Source organism: Ranitomeya imitator, chromosome 3, assembly GCF_032444005.1.
Source record: "Ranitomeya imitator isolate aRanImi1 chromosome 3, aRanImi1.pri, whole genome shotgun sequence".
In the NCBI taxonomy this organism is placed as follows: Eukaryota; Metazoa; Chordata; class Amphibia; order Anura; family Dendrobatidae; genus Ranitomeya; species Ranitomeya imitator.
In genome coordinates, this window is record NC_091284.1 from 32,955,644 (window position 1) to 32,973,679 (window position 18,036).

At 43.4% G+C, this 18,036-nt stretch overlaps 1 protein-coding gene across 2 annotated transcripts in view; it reads right to left on the bottom strand.

Annotated features, from left to right (window-relative positions):
* The window catches only part of SH3BGR (SH3 domain binding glutamate rich protein), a 51,851-nt gene that overhangs the window by 17,289 nt on the left and 16,526 nt on the right, over nt 1–18,036 (bottom strand). For both annotated transcript variants that reach the window (XM_069760728.1, XM_069760727.1), the window contains exons 3-4: nt 8,061–8,141; nt 1,472–1,543 (exon numbers count right to left, since the gene is read on the bottom strand). In XM_069760728.1, the coding sequence (XP_069616829.1) occupies nt 1,472–1,543; nt 8,061–8,141 (153 nt within the window). The remainder of the gene's footprint in view (nt 1–1,471; nt 1,544–8,060; nt 8,142–18,036) is intronic.

The window sequence follows — 18,036 nt, forward strand, 5'->3', positions numbered from 1 at the left end:
AAGTCAATGGGTCCGTTTAAAACACGTACCGCACACGGATGTTGTGCTTCCTGTCCTGGCCGCACCTTCTACTGTATGAGCGGTCACATGGGGCCGTCCATTACAATCATGAATATGCGGCTCCACCTCCCATAGGGGTGGAGCCGCATATTCATTACTGTAAATGAGCGGCCCCACGTGACCGCTCATACAGTAGAAGGTGCGGCCAGGACAGGAAGCAGCGCTAGCCAGCGAGGGAGCGGGGGGGGGGGCACATGGAGCTTTATTTTAAACACTATTATTCATATCTTCTCTACAGCAAACGCTGCTGCAGGGAAGATATGAATCGCGGCTTCAGCACCAGATGCAGGGGACAGCGCTAAACTTTAGCGCTGTCTCCTGCACGGTGCGTGTGGTACCCAGTGGTCCCACGGGCGGCACACGTGTGCCACACTGATGTGCCACAGAAACGCACTGGCACACAGACACGGATAATTCTGGTACCGATTTTTCCGGTACCGGATTTATCTGGACGTGTGAGAATGCCCTTAAAGGGGATCCAGCTTTGGCATTGATTCAAAACAGGTGCAGAGCTTGCTCAGGAATGGCAGGTGTCAGTGCATGCACGGTGAGGTGAGGCCGTCAAAAAGGACAGCAAAGTAGTCACTTCACTGCGATAAAAAATATTATAAATATTATTATTAATATTATATATAAAGATCAGACTGACATTCTACAGGGACTGGACTGCAGAGGACAGGGGTAAAGTTATTTTCTCTGATGAAGTCCCCGTCAGACTGTTCGGAACATCTGGAAGAATTATTGCTAAAAGAAGAAAAGGTGAGTGGTACCATGGGTCATGTGTCTGCCAACAGTAAAGCATCCTGAGACCATTATGTGTGGGGGCTTCTCATCTATGGAGGGGCTCATTGCCAATTTTTCCTAAGAACACGGCCATGAATAAAGAATATGACCTACAAATCGTCCAAGAGCAACTTCTCCCAACAATCAGGAGACCATGTCACAAGGCAAATGTAAGAGCTAAGTGGCTCAATGAACGAAACATTGAAGTTTAGGTTCATGGTCAGGAAACTACCAAGATCTCAATCCCATTGAAAATTTGTGACCAATAAATAAGGTGGACAAACGAAAACACAGAAATTGTGATCAACTCCAAGCACTGATGAGGCGGCAAGAACGGGCGGAGGTCATCAGTCAGGATTTGACCTGGAAGATGATATTCAGCCGCCAGGGGGAAGAGCGGAAGTCTGGAGAAATAAAGGGCAGAGCTGGAAATGATGAGTCTTTACATGAACTTTCTATGTTTGTCAATAAAAGTATAAAAGTGTTTATAATTGCACTTCAGTAACCACAGAACCATCCGACTAAAAGATGAAAAACACTGAAGCCGCAAACTGTGAAAAACAAAATGTGTCAGTCTCAAAACTTTTGGCCACAACGTGATCTATAGGTATCTACGTGTGTGTCTTACCTGCTTCTCTTCAGGAGCATTAGCTTCTGACAAGTCGTGATTTTCCTCAGTTACCGCTGGGGTGTCACTAATCTGGACAGACAATATGGACCGGTCATATATAAAAGTTAAACATTAAGCACAATCCACATCTTACTTTAGATATTTTGCTTGTGGAGGTAAAACCGCAGCTCTAGTAAATCCTGCCCAAAATTATAGGCCACATCCAGACAATGACAAATAAAGTGTGTCTATTAACAACGCTAATGTACTGACTTTATAAATAGACTTACAATTTGTTCCTACACCATAAGGTGTGACAGAACTGTTAATAATCTGTCCTGGCTCCAGCGCCCGGCCTTGCTCTAGGGACGGACACTTACAGCTTGGGGCCACTGTGAAAGGAATATGTTTGGGCCCCCCTTCCTTTTTTGGCGACCAAGCTACAGAGATATATAAATTTATTACATAGTCTCCTCTAATTATATATAAATTGCCATCCCTTTTTACACAGTGCCTTCTCTTGTTATGTATAACACCATACCTTATTATACAGTGCCCTCTCTTGCTATGTACAGCACCATCATTTATTACACAGTTCCTTCTCTTGTTACGTACAACACGTCCTTATTATACAGTGCCCTCTCTTGTTATGTACAACACCGTCGCTTATTATACAGTGCTCTCTCTTGATACAGTATGAACAGCACCATCCTTTATTATACAGTGCACTCTCTTGTTATGCATACAGCGCCATTCCTTACTACACAGTGCCCTCTCTTGTTATGTACAGCACCGTCCCTTATTACACAGTGCCTTCTTGTTATGTAGAGCACCATCCCTTATTACACAGTGCCCTTTCTTGTTATGTACAGCACCGTCCCTTATTACATACTGCCTTCTCTTGTTAAGTTCAACACCGTCCCTTACATATCGAATTTTCAATATTTTTGTTATTTATAGCACCCTATTCTTTATTATATACTGTCCTCTCTTGTGAGATGTAAACTGAAATGACTGCTGATGGAGCATGAGAAAGCTTCTTTTCTGATCGAGGCAGATGATGGATTGGTCTTCTGGCCAGATGATGCTCCATCATTAGTCATTTTATATCTAGCAAGAGAGGACTGTATAATTAAGAAAGGGCGCTGTGATTATCAAAAATAACAAAAATATGCTATGTTGGGGACAGTGCTATGTATAACAAGAGATAATACTATATAATAATGGAATGGTGCTATAAATAACTCAGGAAATTATATAATAAAGGACGGCATCATACAAAACTAGAGAGGATGCTATTTAATAAAAGAGTTATACATAATAAAAGACAAAAACAATCTAATTAAGGAGGGCAGAATGTGTAACAATAATGTACACTGTATACTAAGGGATGGCATTATATATAACAAGATAGTACACTATATACTAAGGGATGGCACTATATATAACACGAAAGTACACCATATGCTAAGGGATTGTACTATACATAATAAGGCTACATTGCTGTATCTCTGTGAAGTGCCAGGGTGCTGCCCAATTTTTTTTCTCAGACAGCACACAGACCCAATGAGCATGTCCTATTCTGATCCTCAACGTTGGACCACAAATGAACATGCTCTGAGTCTCACAGATCTGATTCTCGGTCCATGATTTTGTTGAACATGTGAATGGACACGTGAAGAATGTAATAAATGGAACAGACGACTGCAGTGTTGTGGGTAGTTTGCAACCATGAAGACACAGAAATCTGCATAGCAGCTGTATACACAACCCTGGAAATTTTTTTATCAACATTTTTTTGCTATGTCCTTTTTTTATTTTTTACCAGTGTCCACATAGATATAAAATAAATAAAATTTCCAGTTCCGAATTCTGATGTAGTGTCTGCATGTGGCCATAAGGGGGCGAGCTTGGCTTTGGATACAACAAGAGTGTAGAAGACATTGGGGTGGAGTGAGATACATAGTGAGTGGCGGATTTATAGCCGGCTGTCTGACCCCGCCATATTTAATCAGTCCCGGAGAGACCACCCATTTCATACTGGAATGTGACATATTGGTCATGACTGCAGCTAATCAGGTCTAAGCTGATCTGATGGGGACACATGACAGCGGCCATCTGCTCGCACAGATACATGCATATTATATGGCATATACTGCTGCATGCCCAGGCGGTGCTATTACCAAGGCTGCGCCCATCATACCGTGTGCTGTGTGCTCAGCCTGGTTTAATAGGATCATGGGGAAGCCGGGAGGATACACGGACATGTTTGCACTCAGCGATCAGCGGGGAGGGAATCTGCTTAGAGGAGCGGGAAACCTTAGGTCGGCACTTTATAAAAAGATCTGGTAATATAATCCGGACAGAATTATGCAGATACGGGCTGTAAGCATGGCCGCCCTTGTGTTAACGGTGCCCTGTATTGGGAGATGAGACGCGTTGCCGGGGTGATCAGCGCCAACAATTTCCATCGCAATATTTATCACCGAAATGGAAAAAAAAATGGCAGAATGGCCGTTTTATGGTCACTACGCCTCCCGAAAAATGTCATAATAAGAGATCAGACCCCAAAATGCTGATGATAAAGATTGAACAGCAGAAATGTAAAATAAAAAAAAAAAAGTTCTAGCTCTTGGAAGAAAAATTAAAAAAAAATCGAAAGTGAAGAGGAGCTGGGGGACAAGTAAACCTGAAGACGTAGGTCTGCGTGTCACCAGAGGTATCATAGGCGCGACTTAGGCGCAGCAGATCTGCTGATATTCGCCAATAGGTCCGCGGGGATCATCACCTCCTGATAAAGAAGACAGAGGCGCCGGATAGTGCCGCCATATAGTGAGAAAATAAAACCTTCATAGAATAATACCGCCATACTGAGGCCAGAAAACTCTCACATCCAAGAAGTAAAAAGTCTATTATATGTTGCAAAAATAAAACCACCAAAAAGTGTCTAAATAATACCAGCATACAGTGCCCATGTCATGCATTATACTGCTCACATGGGGCCTAAGAGAAGCTGCTGCAGGTTCCAGTTTCCCTTGTTTCTAATCCTGGCGGACTGACATAACGCAGGATTGTGCTGGGTGTTGGGGAGAGGATTTCGCTGCACTTTTGATTATTGATATCCAGGTATCGCGAATGTCTCTTTTTATGTTTATTTTTTAACATGGAGTTTGTGAAGAGAAGAACCGGTCCTTGCCCCTGGTGCCCACAAGAGGGCGCTAAGCTCAGTTAGAAAGTGTCCACTAATATCTTGTCATAGTATTACAAGAACAGCCAAAATAATACAAAATGCAATATTTTACTTAAATGGGGATGAAATATTACATTTCTCTTTTACATCACACAAAGCATAATATTTATTTGTTTTTGTTTTTTGAATTTATGGTACCCCCCGATGTTAAATACATGCAGAGAGTGCCATAACCAGGATCTAACACCAGGGGGCACCATAACAAATGTGTAACACCAGGGAGCGCCATAACAAGTATGTAACACCAGGAGGCGCCATAACAAGTGTGTAACAGCAGGGGGTGCCATAACAATTATGTAACACCAGGGGGCACCATAACAATTATGTAACACCAGGGGGCACCATAACAAGTATGGAACACCAGGGGGCTCCATAACAAGTATGTAACACCAGGGGGCGCCATAACAAGTATGTAACACCAGGGGGCGCCATAACAAGTATGTAACACCAGGGGGCACCATAACAAGTATGTAACACCAGGAGGCGCCATAACAATTATGTAACACCAGGGGGCACCATAACAAGTATGTAACACCAGGAGGCGCCATAACAATTATGTAACACCAGGGGGCACCATAACAAGTATGTATCACCAGGGGGCGCCATAACAAGTGTGGAACACCAGGGGGCGCCATAACAAGTATGTAACACCAGGAGGCACCATAACAAGTATGTAACACCAGGAGGCGCCATAACAAGTATGTAACACCAGGAGGCACCATAACAAATATGTAACACCAGGGGGCGCCATAACAAGTATGTAACACCAGGGGGCACCATAACAAGTATGTAACACCAGGAGGCGCCATAACAATTATGTAACACCAGGGGGCACCATAACAAGTATGTAACACGAGGAGGCGCCATAACAAGTGTGGAACACCAGGAGGCGCCATAACAAGTATGTAACAACAGGAGGCGCCATAACAAGTATGTAACACCAGGAGGCACCATAACAAGTATGTAACACCAGGGGGCACCATAACAAGTATGTAACACCAGGGGGCGCCATAACAAGTATGTAACACCAGGGGGCACCATAACAAGTATGTAACACCAGGGGGCGCCATAACAAGTATGTAACACCAGGAGGCACCATAACAAGTATGTAACACCAGGGGGCACCATAACAAGTATGTAACACCAGGGGGCGCCATAACAAGTATGTAACACCAGGAGGCACCATAACAAGTATGTAACACCAGGGGGTGCCATAACAAGTATGTAACACCAGGGGGCGCCATAACAAGTATGTAACACCAGGAGGCGCCATAACAAGTATGGAACACCAGGGGGCGCCATAACAAGTGTGGAACACCAGGAGACACCATAACAAGTATGTAACACCAGGGGGTGCCATAACAAGTGTGGAACACCAGGAGGCGCCATAACAAGTATGTAACACCAGGGGGCACCATAACAAGTATGTAACACCAGGGGGCACCATAACAAGTATGGAACACCAGGGGGCACCATAACAAGTATGTAACACCAGGGGGCACCATAACAAGTATGTAACACCAGGAGGCGCCATAACAAGTATGTAACACCAGGGGGTGACATAACAAGTATGTAACACCAGGAGGCGCCATAACAAGTATGTAACACCAGGGGGCACCATAACAAGTATGTAACACCAGGGGGCACCATAACAAGTATGTAACACCAGGAGGCGCCATAACAAGTGTGGAACACCAGGAGGCGCCATAACAAGTATGTAACACCAGGGGGCGCCATAACAAGTATGTAACACCAGGGGGTACCATAACAAGTATGTAACACCAGGGGGCGACATAACAAGTATGTAACACCAGGGGGCACCATAACAAGTATGTAACACCAGTGGGCGCCATAACAAGTGTGGAACACCAGGGGGCGCCATAACAAGTGTGTAACACAAGGGGGCACCATAACAAGTATGTAACACTAGGGGGCGCCATAACAAGTGTGGAACACCAGGAGGCGCCATAACAAGTATGTAACACCAGGGGGCGCCATAACAAGTATGTAACACCAGGGGGTACCATAACAAGTATGTAACACCAGGGGGCGACATAACAAGTATGTAACACCAGGGGGCACCATAACAAGTATGTAACACCAGGGGGCGCCATAACAAGTGTGGAACACCAGGGGGCGCCATAACAAGTGTGTAACACAAGGGGGCACCATAACAAGTATGTAACACTAGGGGGCGCCATAACAAGTGTGGAACACCAGGGGGCGCCATAACAAGTATGTAACACCAGGGGGCACCATAACAAGTATGTAACACCAGGGGGCACCATAACAAGTATGTAACACCAGGGGGCGCCATAACAAGTGTGGAACACCAGGGGGCGCCATAACAAGTGTGTAACACCAGGGGGCGCCATAACAAGTATGTAACACTAGGGGGCGCCATAACAAGTGTGGAACACCAGGGGGCGCCATAACAAGTATGTAACACCAGGGGGCGCCATAACAAGTGTGGAACACCAGGGGGCACCATAACAAGTATGGAAAACCAGGGGGCACCATAACAAGTATGTAACACCAGGGGGCACCATAACAAGTATGGAACACCAGGGGGCATCATAACAAGTATGTAACACTAGGGGGCACCATAACAAGTATGTAACACCAGGGGGCGCCATAACAAGTGTGGAACACCAGGGGGCACCATAACAAGTATGGAACACCAGGGGGCACCATAACAAGTATGTAACACCAGGGGGCACCATAACAAATATGTAACACCAGGGGGCGCCATAACAAGTGTGGAACACCAGGGGGCACCATAACAAGTATGGAACACCAGGGGGCACCATAACAAGTATGTAACACCAGGGGGCGCCATAACAAGTATGGAACACCAGGGGACACCATAACAAGTATGTAACACCAGGGGGCGCCATAACAAGTATGTAACACCAGGGGGCGCCATAACAAGTATGTAACACCAGGGGGCGCCATAACAAGTATGTAACACCAGGGGGCGCCATAACAAGTATGTAACACCAGGGGGCGCCATAACAATGAAATTATTTTTCTTGGAATCTTTATTTATATGACAAAAATCTGACATTTTAATAGGGGGTGTAGACTTTTAATATTGCCTACAATGTTATGTAATACAGTAATGTGTACCTATAACTAAAGCAATTGTTACCATCCACCTCTCGTGTCTCCCCTTTTCTCCATAGTTTGTAAGCTTGCGAGCAGGGCCCTCACTCCTCCTGGTATCTGTTTTGAACTGTGATTTCTGTTATGCTGTAATGTCTATTGTCTGTACAAGTCCCCTCTATAATTTGTAAAGCGTTGCGGAATATGTTGGCGCTATATAAATAAAATTATTATTATTATTATTATTATTACCTTTTTACTTGCAGGTGGAGCCAGACCAAGAAACACATAGATTTCATTCCCTTCTTTTGCATCAAAGAAAGACTCAAAGTCCTGAAAAAAAAATAGACTAGTTTTAAAAATTACGTACAGGGCGAATAAATGTTGGATTCCCCTAAGATTTTGCCTAAATTATATTTCATACACAGAATAGCATTGGTTATCTGGTGACAATGGTGCCTGTCCGTATATTAGGCATTATATGAGCATTCAGGAAAAATGGGCGAGTGGTAAGATCAGATGTTTGTGTGATGATCTATGACAAGGGCCGAATTGTGATAGTCTGGCCGGGTCACAGCATCTCCAAAGTGGAAGGTCTGTATGACTGTTAAATGTGCAGACATTCAATTAGCAAGGAATGCTGGGAGATTTTAGTTCTGAAGACTATAGAATTGTTAATGCAGCTCTGGCATATAAACTGTAACAAGGTGAATAAGTAACGTATGTACACAGTGACTGCACCAGCAGAATAGTGAGTGCAGCTCTGGAGTATAATACAGGATGTAACTCAGGATCAGTAATGTAATGTATGTACACAGTGACTGCACCAGCAGAATAGTGAGTGCAGCTCTGGAGTATAATACAGGAGGTAACTCAGGATCAGTAATGTAATGTATGTACACAGTGACTGCACCAGCAGAATAGTGAGTGCAGCTCTGGAGTATAATACAGGATGTAACTCAGGATCAGTAATGTAATGTATGTACACAGTGACTGCACCAGCAGAATAGGGAGTGCAGCTCTGGGGTATAATACAGGATGTAACTCAGGATCAGTAATGTAATGTATGTACACAGTGACTGCACCAGCAGAATAGTGAGTGCAGCTCTGGAGTATAATACAGGATGTAACTCAGGATCAGTAATGTAATGTATGTACACAGTGACTGCACCAGCAGAATAGGGAGTGCAGCTCTGGAGTATAATACAGGATATAACGCAGGATCAGTAATGTAATGTATGTACACAGTGACTGCACCAGCAGAATAGTGAGTGCAGCTCTGGAGTATAATACAGGATGTAACTCAGGATCAGTAATGTAATGTATGTACACAGTGACTGCACCAGCAGAATAGGGAGTGCAGCTCTGGGGTATAATACAGGATGTAACTCAGGATCAGTAATGTAATGTATGTACACAGTGACTGCACCAGCAGAATAGTGAGTGCAGCTCTGGAGAATAATACAGGATGTAACTCAGGATCAGTAATGTATGTATGTACACAGTGACTGCACCAGCAGAATAGGGAGTGCAGCTCTGGAGAATAATACAGGATGTAACTCAGGATCAGTAATGTATGTATGTACACAGTGACTGCACCAGCAGAATAGTGAGTGCAGCTCTGGAGTATAATACAGGATGTAACTCAGGATCAGTAATGTAATGTATGTACACAGTGACTGCACCAGCAGAATAGTGAGTGCAGCTCTGGAGTATAATACAGGATGTAACTCAGGATCAGTAATGTAATGTATGTACACAGTGACTGCACCAGCAGAATAGGGAGTGCAGCTCTGGAGAATAATACAGGATGTAACTCAGGATCAGTAATGTATGTATGTACACAGTGACTGCACCAGCAGAATAGTGAGTGCAGCTCTGGAGTATAATACAGGATGTAACTCAGGATCAGTAATGTAATGTATGTACACAGTGACTGCACCAGCAGAATAGGGAGTGCAGCTCTGGAGAACAATACAGGATGTAACTCAGGATCAGTAATGTAATGTATGTACACAGTGACTGCACCAGCAGAATAGTGAGTGCAGCTCTGGAGTATAATACAGGATGTAACTCAGGATCAGTAATGTAATGTATGTACACAGTGACTGCACCAGCAGAATAGTGAGTGCAGCTCTGGAGTATAATACAGGATGTAACTCAGGATCAGTAATGTAATGTATGTACACAGTGACTGCACCAGCAGAATAGGGAGTGCAGCTCTGGAGAATAATACAGGATGTAACTCAGGATCAGTAATGTATGTATGTACACAGTGACTGCACCAGCAGAATAGTGAGTGCAGCTCTGGGGTATATTACAGGATGTAACTCAGGATCAGTAATGTAATGTATGTACACAGTGACTGCACCAGCAGAATAGGGAGTGCAGCTCTGGAGAATAATACAGGATGTAACTCAGGATCAGTAATGTAATGTATGTACACAGTGACTGCACCAGCAGAATAGTGAGTGCAGCTCTGGAGTATAATACAGGATGTAACTCAGGATCAGTAATGTAATGTATGTACACAGTGACTGCACCAGCAGAATAGTGAGTGCAGCTCTGGAGTATAATACAGGATGTAACTCAGCATCAGTAATGTAATGTATGTACACAGTGACTGCACCAGCAGAATAGGGAGTGCAGCTCTGGAGAATAATACAGGATGTAACTCAGGATCAGTAATGTATGTATGTACACAGTGACTGCACCAGCAGAATAGTGAGTGCAGCTCTGGGGTATATTACAGGATGTAACTCAGGATCAGTAATGTAATGTATGTACACAGTGACTGCACCAGCAGAATAGGGAGTGCAGCTCTGGAGAACAATACAGGATGTAAGTCAGGATCAGTAATGTAATGTATGTACACAGTGACTGCACCAGCAGAATAGTGAGTGCAGCTCTGGAGTATAATACAGGATGTAACTCAGGATCAGTAATGTAATGTATGTACACAGTGACTGCACCAGCAGAATAGTGAGTGCAGCTCTGGAGTATAATACAGGATGTAACTCAGGATCAGTAATGTAATGTATGTACACAGTGACTGCACCAGCAGAATAGGGAGTGCAGCTCTGGAGAATAATACAGGATGTAACTCAGGATCAGTAATGTATGTATGTACACAGTGACTGCACCAGCAGAATAGTGAGTGCAGCTCTGGGGTATATTACAGGATGTAACTCAGGATCAGTAATGTAATGTATGTACACAGTGACTGCACCAGCAGAATAGGGAGTGCAGCTCTGGAGAATAATACAGGATGTAACTCAGGATCAGTAATGTAATGTATGTACACAGTGACTGCACCAGCAGAATAGGGAGTGCAGCTCTGGAGAATAATACAGGATGTAACTCAGGATCAGTAATGTATGTATGTACACAGTGACTGCACCAGCAGAATAGTGAGTGCAGCTCTGGGGTATATTACAGGATGTAACTCAGGATCAGTAATGTAATGTATGTACACAGTGACTGCACCAGCAGAATAGGGAGTGCAGCTCTGGAGAATAATACAGGATGTAACTCAGGATCAGTAATGTATGTATGTACACAGTGACTGCACCAGCAGAATAGTGAGTGCAGCTCTGGAGTATAATACAGGATGTAACTCAGGATCAGTAATGTAATGTATGTACACAGTGACTGCACCAGCAGAATAGTGAGTGCAGCTCTGGAGTATAATACAGGATGTAACTCAGGATCAGTAATGTAATGTATGTACACAGTGACTGCACCAGCAGAATAGGGAGTGCAGCTCTGGAGTATAATACAGGATGTAACTCAGGATCAGTAATGTAATGTATGTACACAGTGACTGCACCAGCAGAATAGTGAGTGCAGCTCTGGGGTATAATACATGATGTAACCCAGGATCAGTAATGTATGTACACAGTGACTGCACCAGCAGAATAGTGAGTGCAGCTGTGGGGTATAATACAGGATGTAACTCAGGATCAGTAATGTATGTATGTACACAGTGACTGCACCAGCAGAATAGTGAGTGCAGCTCTGGGGTATATTACAGGATGTAACTCAGGATCAGTAATGTAATGTATGTACACAGTGACTGCACCAGCAGAATAGGGAGTGCAGCTCTGGAGAATAATACTGGATGTAACTCAGGATCAGTAATGTAATGTATGTACACAGTGACTGCACCAGCAGAATAGGGAGTGCAGCTCTGGAGAATAATACAGGATGTAACTCAGGATCAGTAATGTAATGTATGTACACAGTGACTGCACCAGCAGAATAGTGAGTGCAGCTCTGGAATATAATACAGGATGTAACTCAGGATCAGTAATGTAATGTATGTACACAGTGACTGCACCAGCAGAATAGTGAGTGCAGCTCTGGAGTATAATACAGGATGTAACTCAGGATCAGTAATGTAATGTATGTACACAGTGACTGCACCAGCAGAATAGTGAGTGCAGCTCTGGGGTATAATACATGATGTAACCCAGGATCAGTAATGTATGTACACAGTGACTGCACCAGCAGAATAGTGAGTGCAGCTGTGGGGTATAATATAGGATGTAACTCAGGATCAGTAATGTAATGTATGTATACAGTGACTGCACCAGCAGAAAAGTGAGTGCAGCTCTGGAGTATAATATAGGATGTAACTTAGGATCAGTAATGTAATGTATGTACACAGTGACTGCACCAGCAGAATAGTGAGTGCAGCTCTGGAGTATAATACAAGATGTAACTCAGGATCAGTAATATCTGTACACAGTGACTGCACCAGCAGAATAGTGAGTGCAGCTCTGGAGTATAATACAGGATGTAACTCAGGATCAGTAATGTATGTACACAGTGACTGCACCAGCAGAATAGTGAGTGCAGCTCTGGAGTATAATACAGGATGTAATTCAGGATCAGTAATGTAATGTATGTACACAGTGACTGCACCAGCAGAATAGTGAGTGCAGCTCTGGACTATAATACAGGATGTAACTCAGGATCAGTAATGTAATGTATGTACACAGTGACTGCACCAGCAGAATAGTGAGTGCAGCTCTGGGGTATAATACAGGAGGTAACTCAGGATCAGTAATGTAATGTATGTACACAGTGACTGCACCAGCAGAATAGGGAGTGCAGCTCTGGAGAATAATACAGGATGTAACTCAGGATTAGTAATGTATGTATGTACACAGTGACTGCACCAGCAGAATAGTGAGTGCAGCTCTGGGGTATATTACAGGATGTAACTCAGGATCAGTAATGTAATGTATGTACACAGTGACTGCACCAGCAGAATAGGGAGTGCAGCTCTGGAGAACAATACAGGATGTAAGTCAGGATCAGTAATGTAATGTATGTACACAGTGACTGCACCAGCAGAATAGTGAGTGCAGCTCTGGAGTATAATACAGGATGTAACTCAGGATCAGTAATGTAATGTATGTACACAGTGACTGCACCAGCAGAATAGTGAGTGCAGCTCTGGAGTATAATACAGGATGTAACTCAGGATCAGTAATGTAATGTATGTACACAGTGACTGCACCAGCAGAATAGGGAGTGCAGCTCTGGAGAATAATACAGGATGTAACTCAGGATCAGTAATGTATGTATGTACACAGTGACTGCACCAGCAGAATAGTGAGTGCAGCTCTGGGGTATATTACAGGATGTAACTCAGGATCAGTAATGTAATGTATGTACACAGTGACTGCACCAGCAGAATAGGGAGTGCAGCTCTGGAGAATAATACAGGATGTAACTCAGGATCAGTAATGTAATGTATGTACACAGTGACTGCACCAGCAGAATAGGGAGTGCAGCTCTGGAGAATAATACAGGATGTAACTCAGGATCAGTAATGTAATGTATGTACACAGTGACTGCACCAGCAGAATAGTGAGTGCAGCTCTGGAATATAATACAGGATGTAACTCAGGATCAGTAATGTAATGTATGTACACAGTGACTGCACCAGTAGAATAGTGAGTGCAGCTCTGGAGTATAATACAGGATGTAACTCAGGATCAGTAATGTAATGTATGTACACAGTGACTGCACCAGCAGAATAGTGAGTGCAGCTCTGGGGTATAATACATGATGTAACCCAGGATCAGTAATGTATGTACACAGTGACTGCACCAGCAGAATAGTGAGTGCAGCTCTGGAGTATAATACAGGATGTAACTCAGGATCAGTAATGTAATGTATGTACACAGTGACTGCACCAGCAGAATAGGGAGTGCAGCTCTGGAGAATAATACAGGATGTAACTCAGGATCAGTAATGTATGTATGTACACAGTGACTGCACCAGCAGAATAGTGAGTGCAGCTCTGGGGTATATTACAGGATGTAACTCAGGATCAGTAATGTAATGTATGTACACAGTGACTGCACCAGCAGAATAGGGAGTGCAGCTCTGGAGAATAATACAGGATGTAACTCAGGATCAGTAATGTAATGTATGTACACAGTGACTGCACCAGCAGAATAGGGAGTGCAGCTCTGGAGAATAATACAGGATGTAACTCAGGATCAGTAATGTAATGTATGTACACAGTGACTGCACCAGCAGAATAGTGAGTGCAGCTCTGGAATATAATACAGGATGTAACTCAGGATCAGTAATGTAATGTATGTACACAGTGACTGCACCAGTAGAATAGTGAGTGCAGCTCTGGAGTATAATACAGGATGTAACTCAGGATCAGTAATGTAATGTATGTACACAGTGACTGCACCAGCAGAATAGTGAGTGCAGCTCTGGGGTATAATACATGATGTAACCCAGGATCAGTAATGTATGTACACAGTGACTGCACCAGCAGAATAGTGAGTGCAGCTGTGGGGTATAATATAGGATGTAACTCAGGATCAGTAATGTAATGTATGTATACAGTGACTGCACCAGCAGAAAAGTGAGTGCAGCTCTGGAGTATAATATAGGATGTAACTTAGGATCAGTAATGTAATGTATGTACACAGTGACTGCACCAGCAGAATAGTGAGTGCAGCTCTGGAGTATAATACAAGATGTAACTCAGGATCAGTAATATCTGTACACAGTGACTGCACCAGCAGAATAGTGAGTGCAGCTCTGGAGTATAATACAGGATGTAACTCAGGATCAGTAATGTATGTACACAGTGACTGCACCAGCAGAATAGTGAGTGCAGCTCTGGGGTATAATACAGGGTGTAACTCAGGATCAGTAATGTAATGTATGTACACAGTGACTGCACCAGCAGAATAGTGAGTGCAGCTCTGGACTATAATACAGGATGTAACTCAGGATCAGTAATGTAATGTATGTACACAGTGACTGCACCAGCAGAATAGTGAGTGCAGCTCTGGGGTATAATACAGGAGGTAACTCAGGATCAGTAATGTAATGTATGTACACAGTGACTGCAGCAGCAGAATAGTGAGTGCAGCTCTGGAGAATAATACAGGACGTAACTCAGGATCAGTAATGTATGTATGTACACAGTGACTGCACCAGCAGAATAGTGAGTGCAGCTCTGGGGTATATTACAGGATGTAACTCAGGATCAGTAATGTAATGTATGTACACAGTGACTGCACCAGCAGAATAGGGAGTGCAGCTCTGGAGAACAATACAGGATGTAAGTCAGGATCAGTAATGTAATGTATGTACACAGTGACTGCACCAGCAGAATATTGAGTGCAGCTCTGGAGTATAATACAGGATGTAACTCAGGATCAGTAATGTAATGTATGTACACAGTGACTGCACCAGCAGAATAGTGAGTGCAGCTCTGGAGTATAATACAGGATGTAACTCAGGATCAGTAATGTAATGTATGTACACAGTGACTGCACCAGCAGAATAGGGAGTGCAGCTCTGGAGAATAATACAGGATGTAACTCAGGATCAGTAATGTATGTATGTACACAGTGACTGCACCAGCAGAATAGTGAGTGCAGCTCTGGGGTATATTACAGGATGTAACTCAGGATCAGTAATGTAATGTATGTACACAGTGACTGCACCAGCAGAATAGGGAGTGCAGCTCTGGAGAATAATACAGGATGTAACTCAGGATCAGTAATGTAATGTATGTACACAGTGACTGCACCAGCAGAATAGGGAGTGCAGTTCTGGAAAATAATACAGGATGTAACTCAGGATCAGTAATGTAATGTATGTACACAGTGACTGCACCAGCAGAATAGTGAGTGCAGCTCTGGAATATAATACAGGATGTAACTCAGGATCAGTAATGTAATGTATGTACACAGTGACTGCACCAGCAGAATAGTGAGTGCAGCTCTGGAGTATAATACAGGATGTAACTCAGGATCAGTAATGTAATGTATGTACACAGTGACTGCACCAGCAGAATAGTGAGTGCAGCTCTGGGGTATAATACATGATGTAACCCAGGATCAGTAATGTATGTACACAGTGACTGCACCAGCAGAATAGTGAGTGCAGCTGTGGGGTATAATATAGGATGTAACTCAGGATCAGTAATGTAATGTATGTATACAGTGACTGCACCAGCAGAAAAGTGAGTGCAGCTCTGGAGTATAATATAGGATGTAACTTAGGATCAGTAATGTAATGTATGTACACAGTGACTGCACCAGCAGAATAGTGAGTGCAGCTCTGGAGTATAATACAAGATGTAACTCAGGATCAGTAATATCTGTACACAGTGACTGCACCAGCAGAATAGTGAGTGCAGCTCTGGAGTATAATACAGGATGTAACTCAGGATCAGTAATGTATGTACACAGTGACTGCACCAGCAGAATAGCGAGTGCAGCTCTGGAGTATAATACAGGATGTAACTCAGGATCAGTAATGTAATGTATGTACACAGTGACTGCACCAGCAGAATAGTGAGTGCAGCTCTGGGGTATAATACAGGGTGTAACTCAGGATCAGTAATGTAATGTATGTACACAGTGACTGCACCAGCAGAATAGTGAGTGCAGCTCTGGACTATAATACAGGATGTAACTCAGGATCAGTAATGTAATGTATGTACACAGTGACTGCACCAGCAGAATAGTGAGTGCAGCTCTGGGGTATAATACAGGAGGTAACTCAGGATCAGTAATGTAATGTATGTACACAGTGACTGCACCAGCAGAATAGTGAGTGCAGCTCTGGACTATAATACAGGATGTAACTCAGGATCAGTAATGTAATGTATGTACACAGTGACTGCACCAGCAGAATAGTGAGTGCAGCTCTGGAGTATAATACAGGATGTAACTCAGGATCAGTGATGTAATGTATGTACACAGTGACTGCACCAGCAGAATAGTGAGTGCAGCTCTGGGTATAATACAGGAGGTAACTCAGGATCAGTAATGTAACGTATGTACACAGTGACTGCACCAGCAGAATAGTGAGTGCAGCTCTGGGTATAATACAGGAGGTAACTCAGGATCAGTAATATAATGTATGTACACAGTGACTGCAGCAGCAGAATAGTGAGTGCAGCTCTGGACTATAATACAGGATGTAACTCAGGATCAGTAATGTAATGTATGTACACAGTGACTGCACCAGCAGAATAGTGAGTGCAGCTCTGGGGTATAATACAGGAGGTAACTCAGGATCAGTAATGTAATGTATGTACACAGTGACTGCACCAGCAGAATAGTGAGTGCAGCTCTGGGTATAATACAGGAGGTAACTCAGGATCAGTAATGTAATGTATGTACACAGTGACTGCACCAGCAGAATAGGGAGTGCAGTTCTGGAAAATAATACAGGATGTAACTCAGGATCAGTAATGTAATGTATGTACACAGTGACTGCACCAGCAGAATAGTGAGTGCAGCTCTGGAATATAATACAGGATGTAACTCAGGATCAGTAATGTAATGTATGTACACAGTGACTGCACCAGCAGAATAGTGAGTGCAGCTCTGGAGTATAATACAGGATGTAACTCAGGATCAGTAATGTAATGTATGTACACAGTGACTGCACCAGCAGAATAGTGAGTGCAGCTCTGGGGTATAATACATGATGTAACCCAGGATCAGTAATGTATGTACACAGTGACTGCACCAGCAGAATAGTGAGTGCAGCTGTGGGGTATAATATAGGATGTAACTCAGGATCAGTAATGTAATGTATGTATACAGTGACTGCACCAGCAGAAAAGTGAGTGCAGCTCTGGAGTATAATATAGGATGTAACTTAGGATCAGTAATGTAATGTATGTACACAGTGACTGCACCAGCAGAATAGTGAGTGC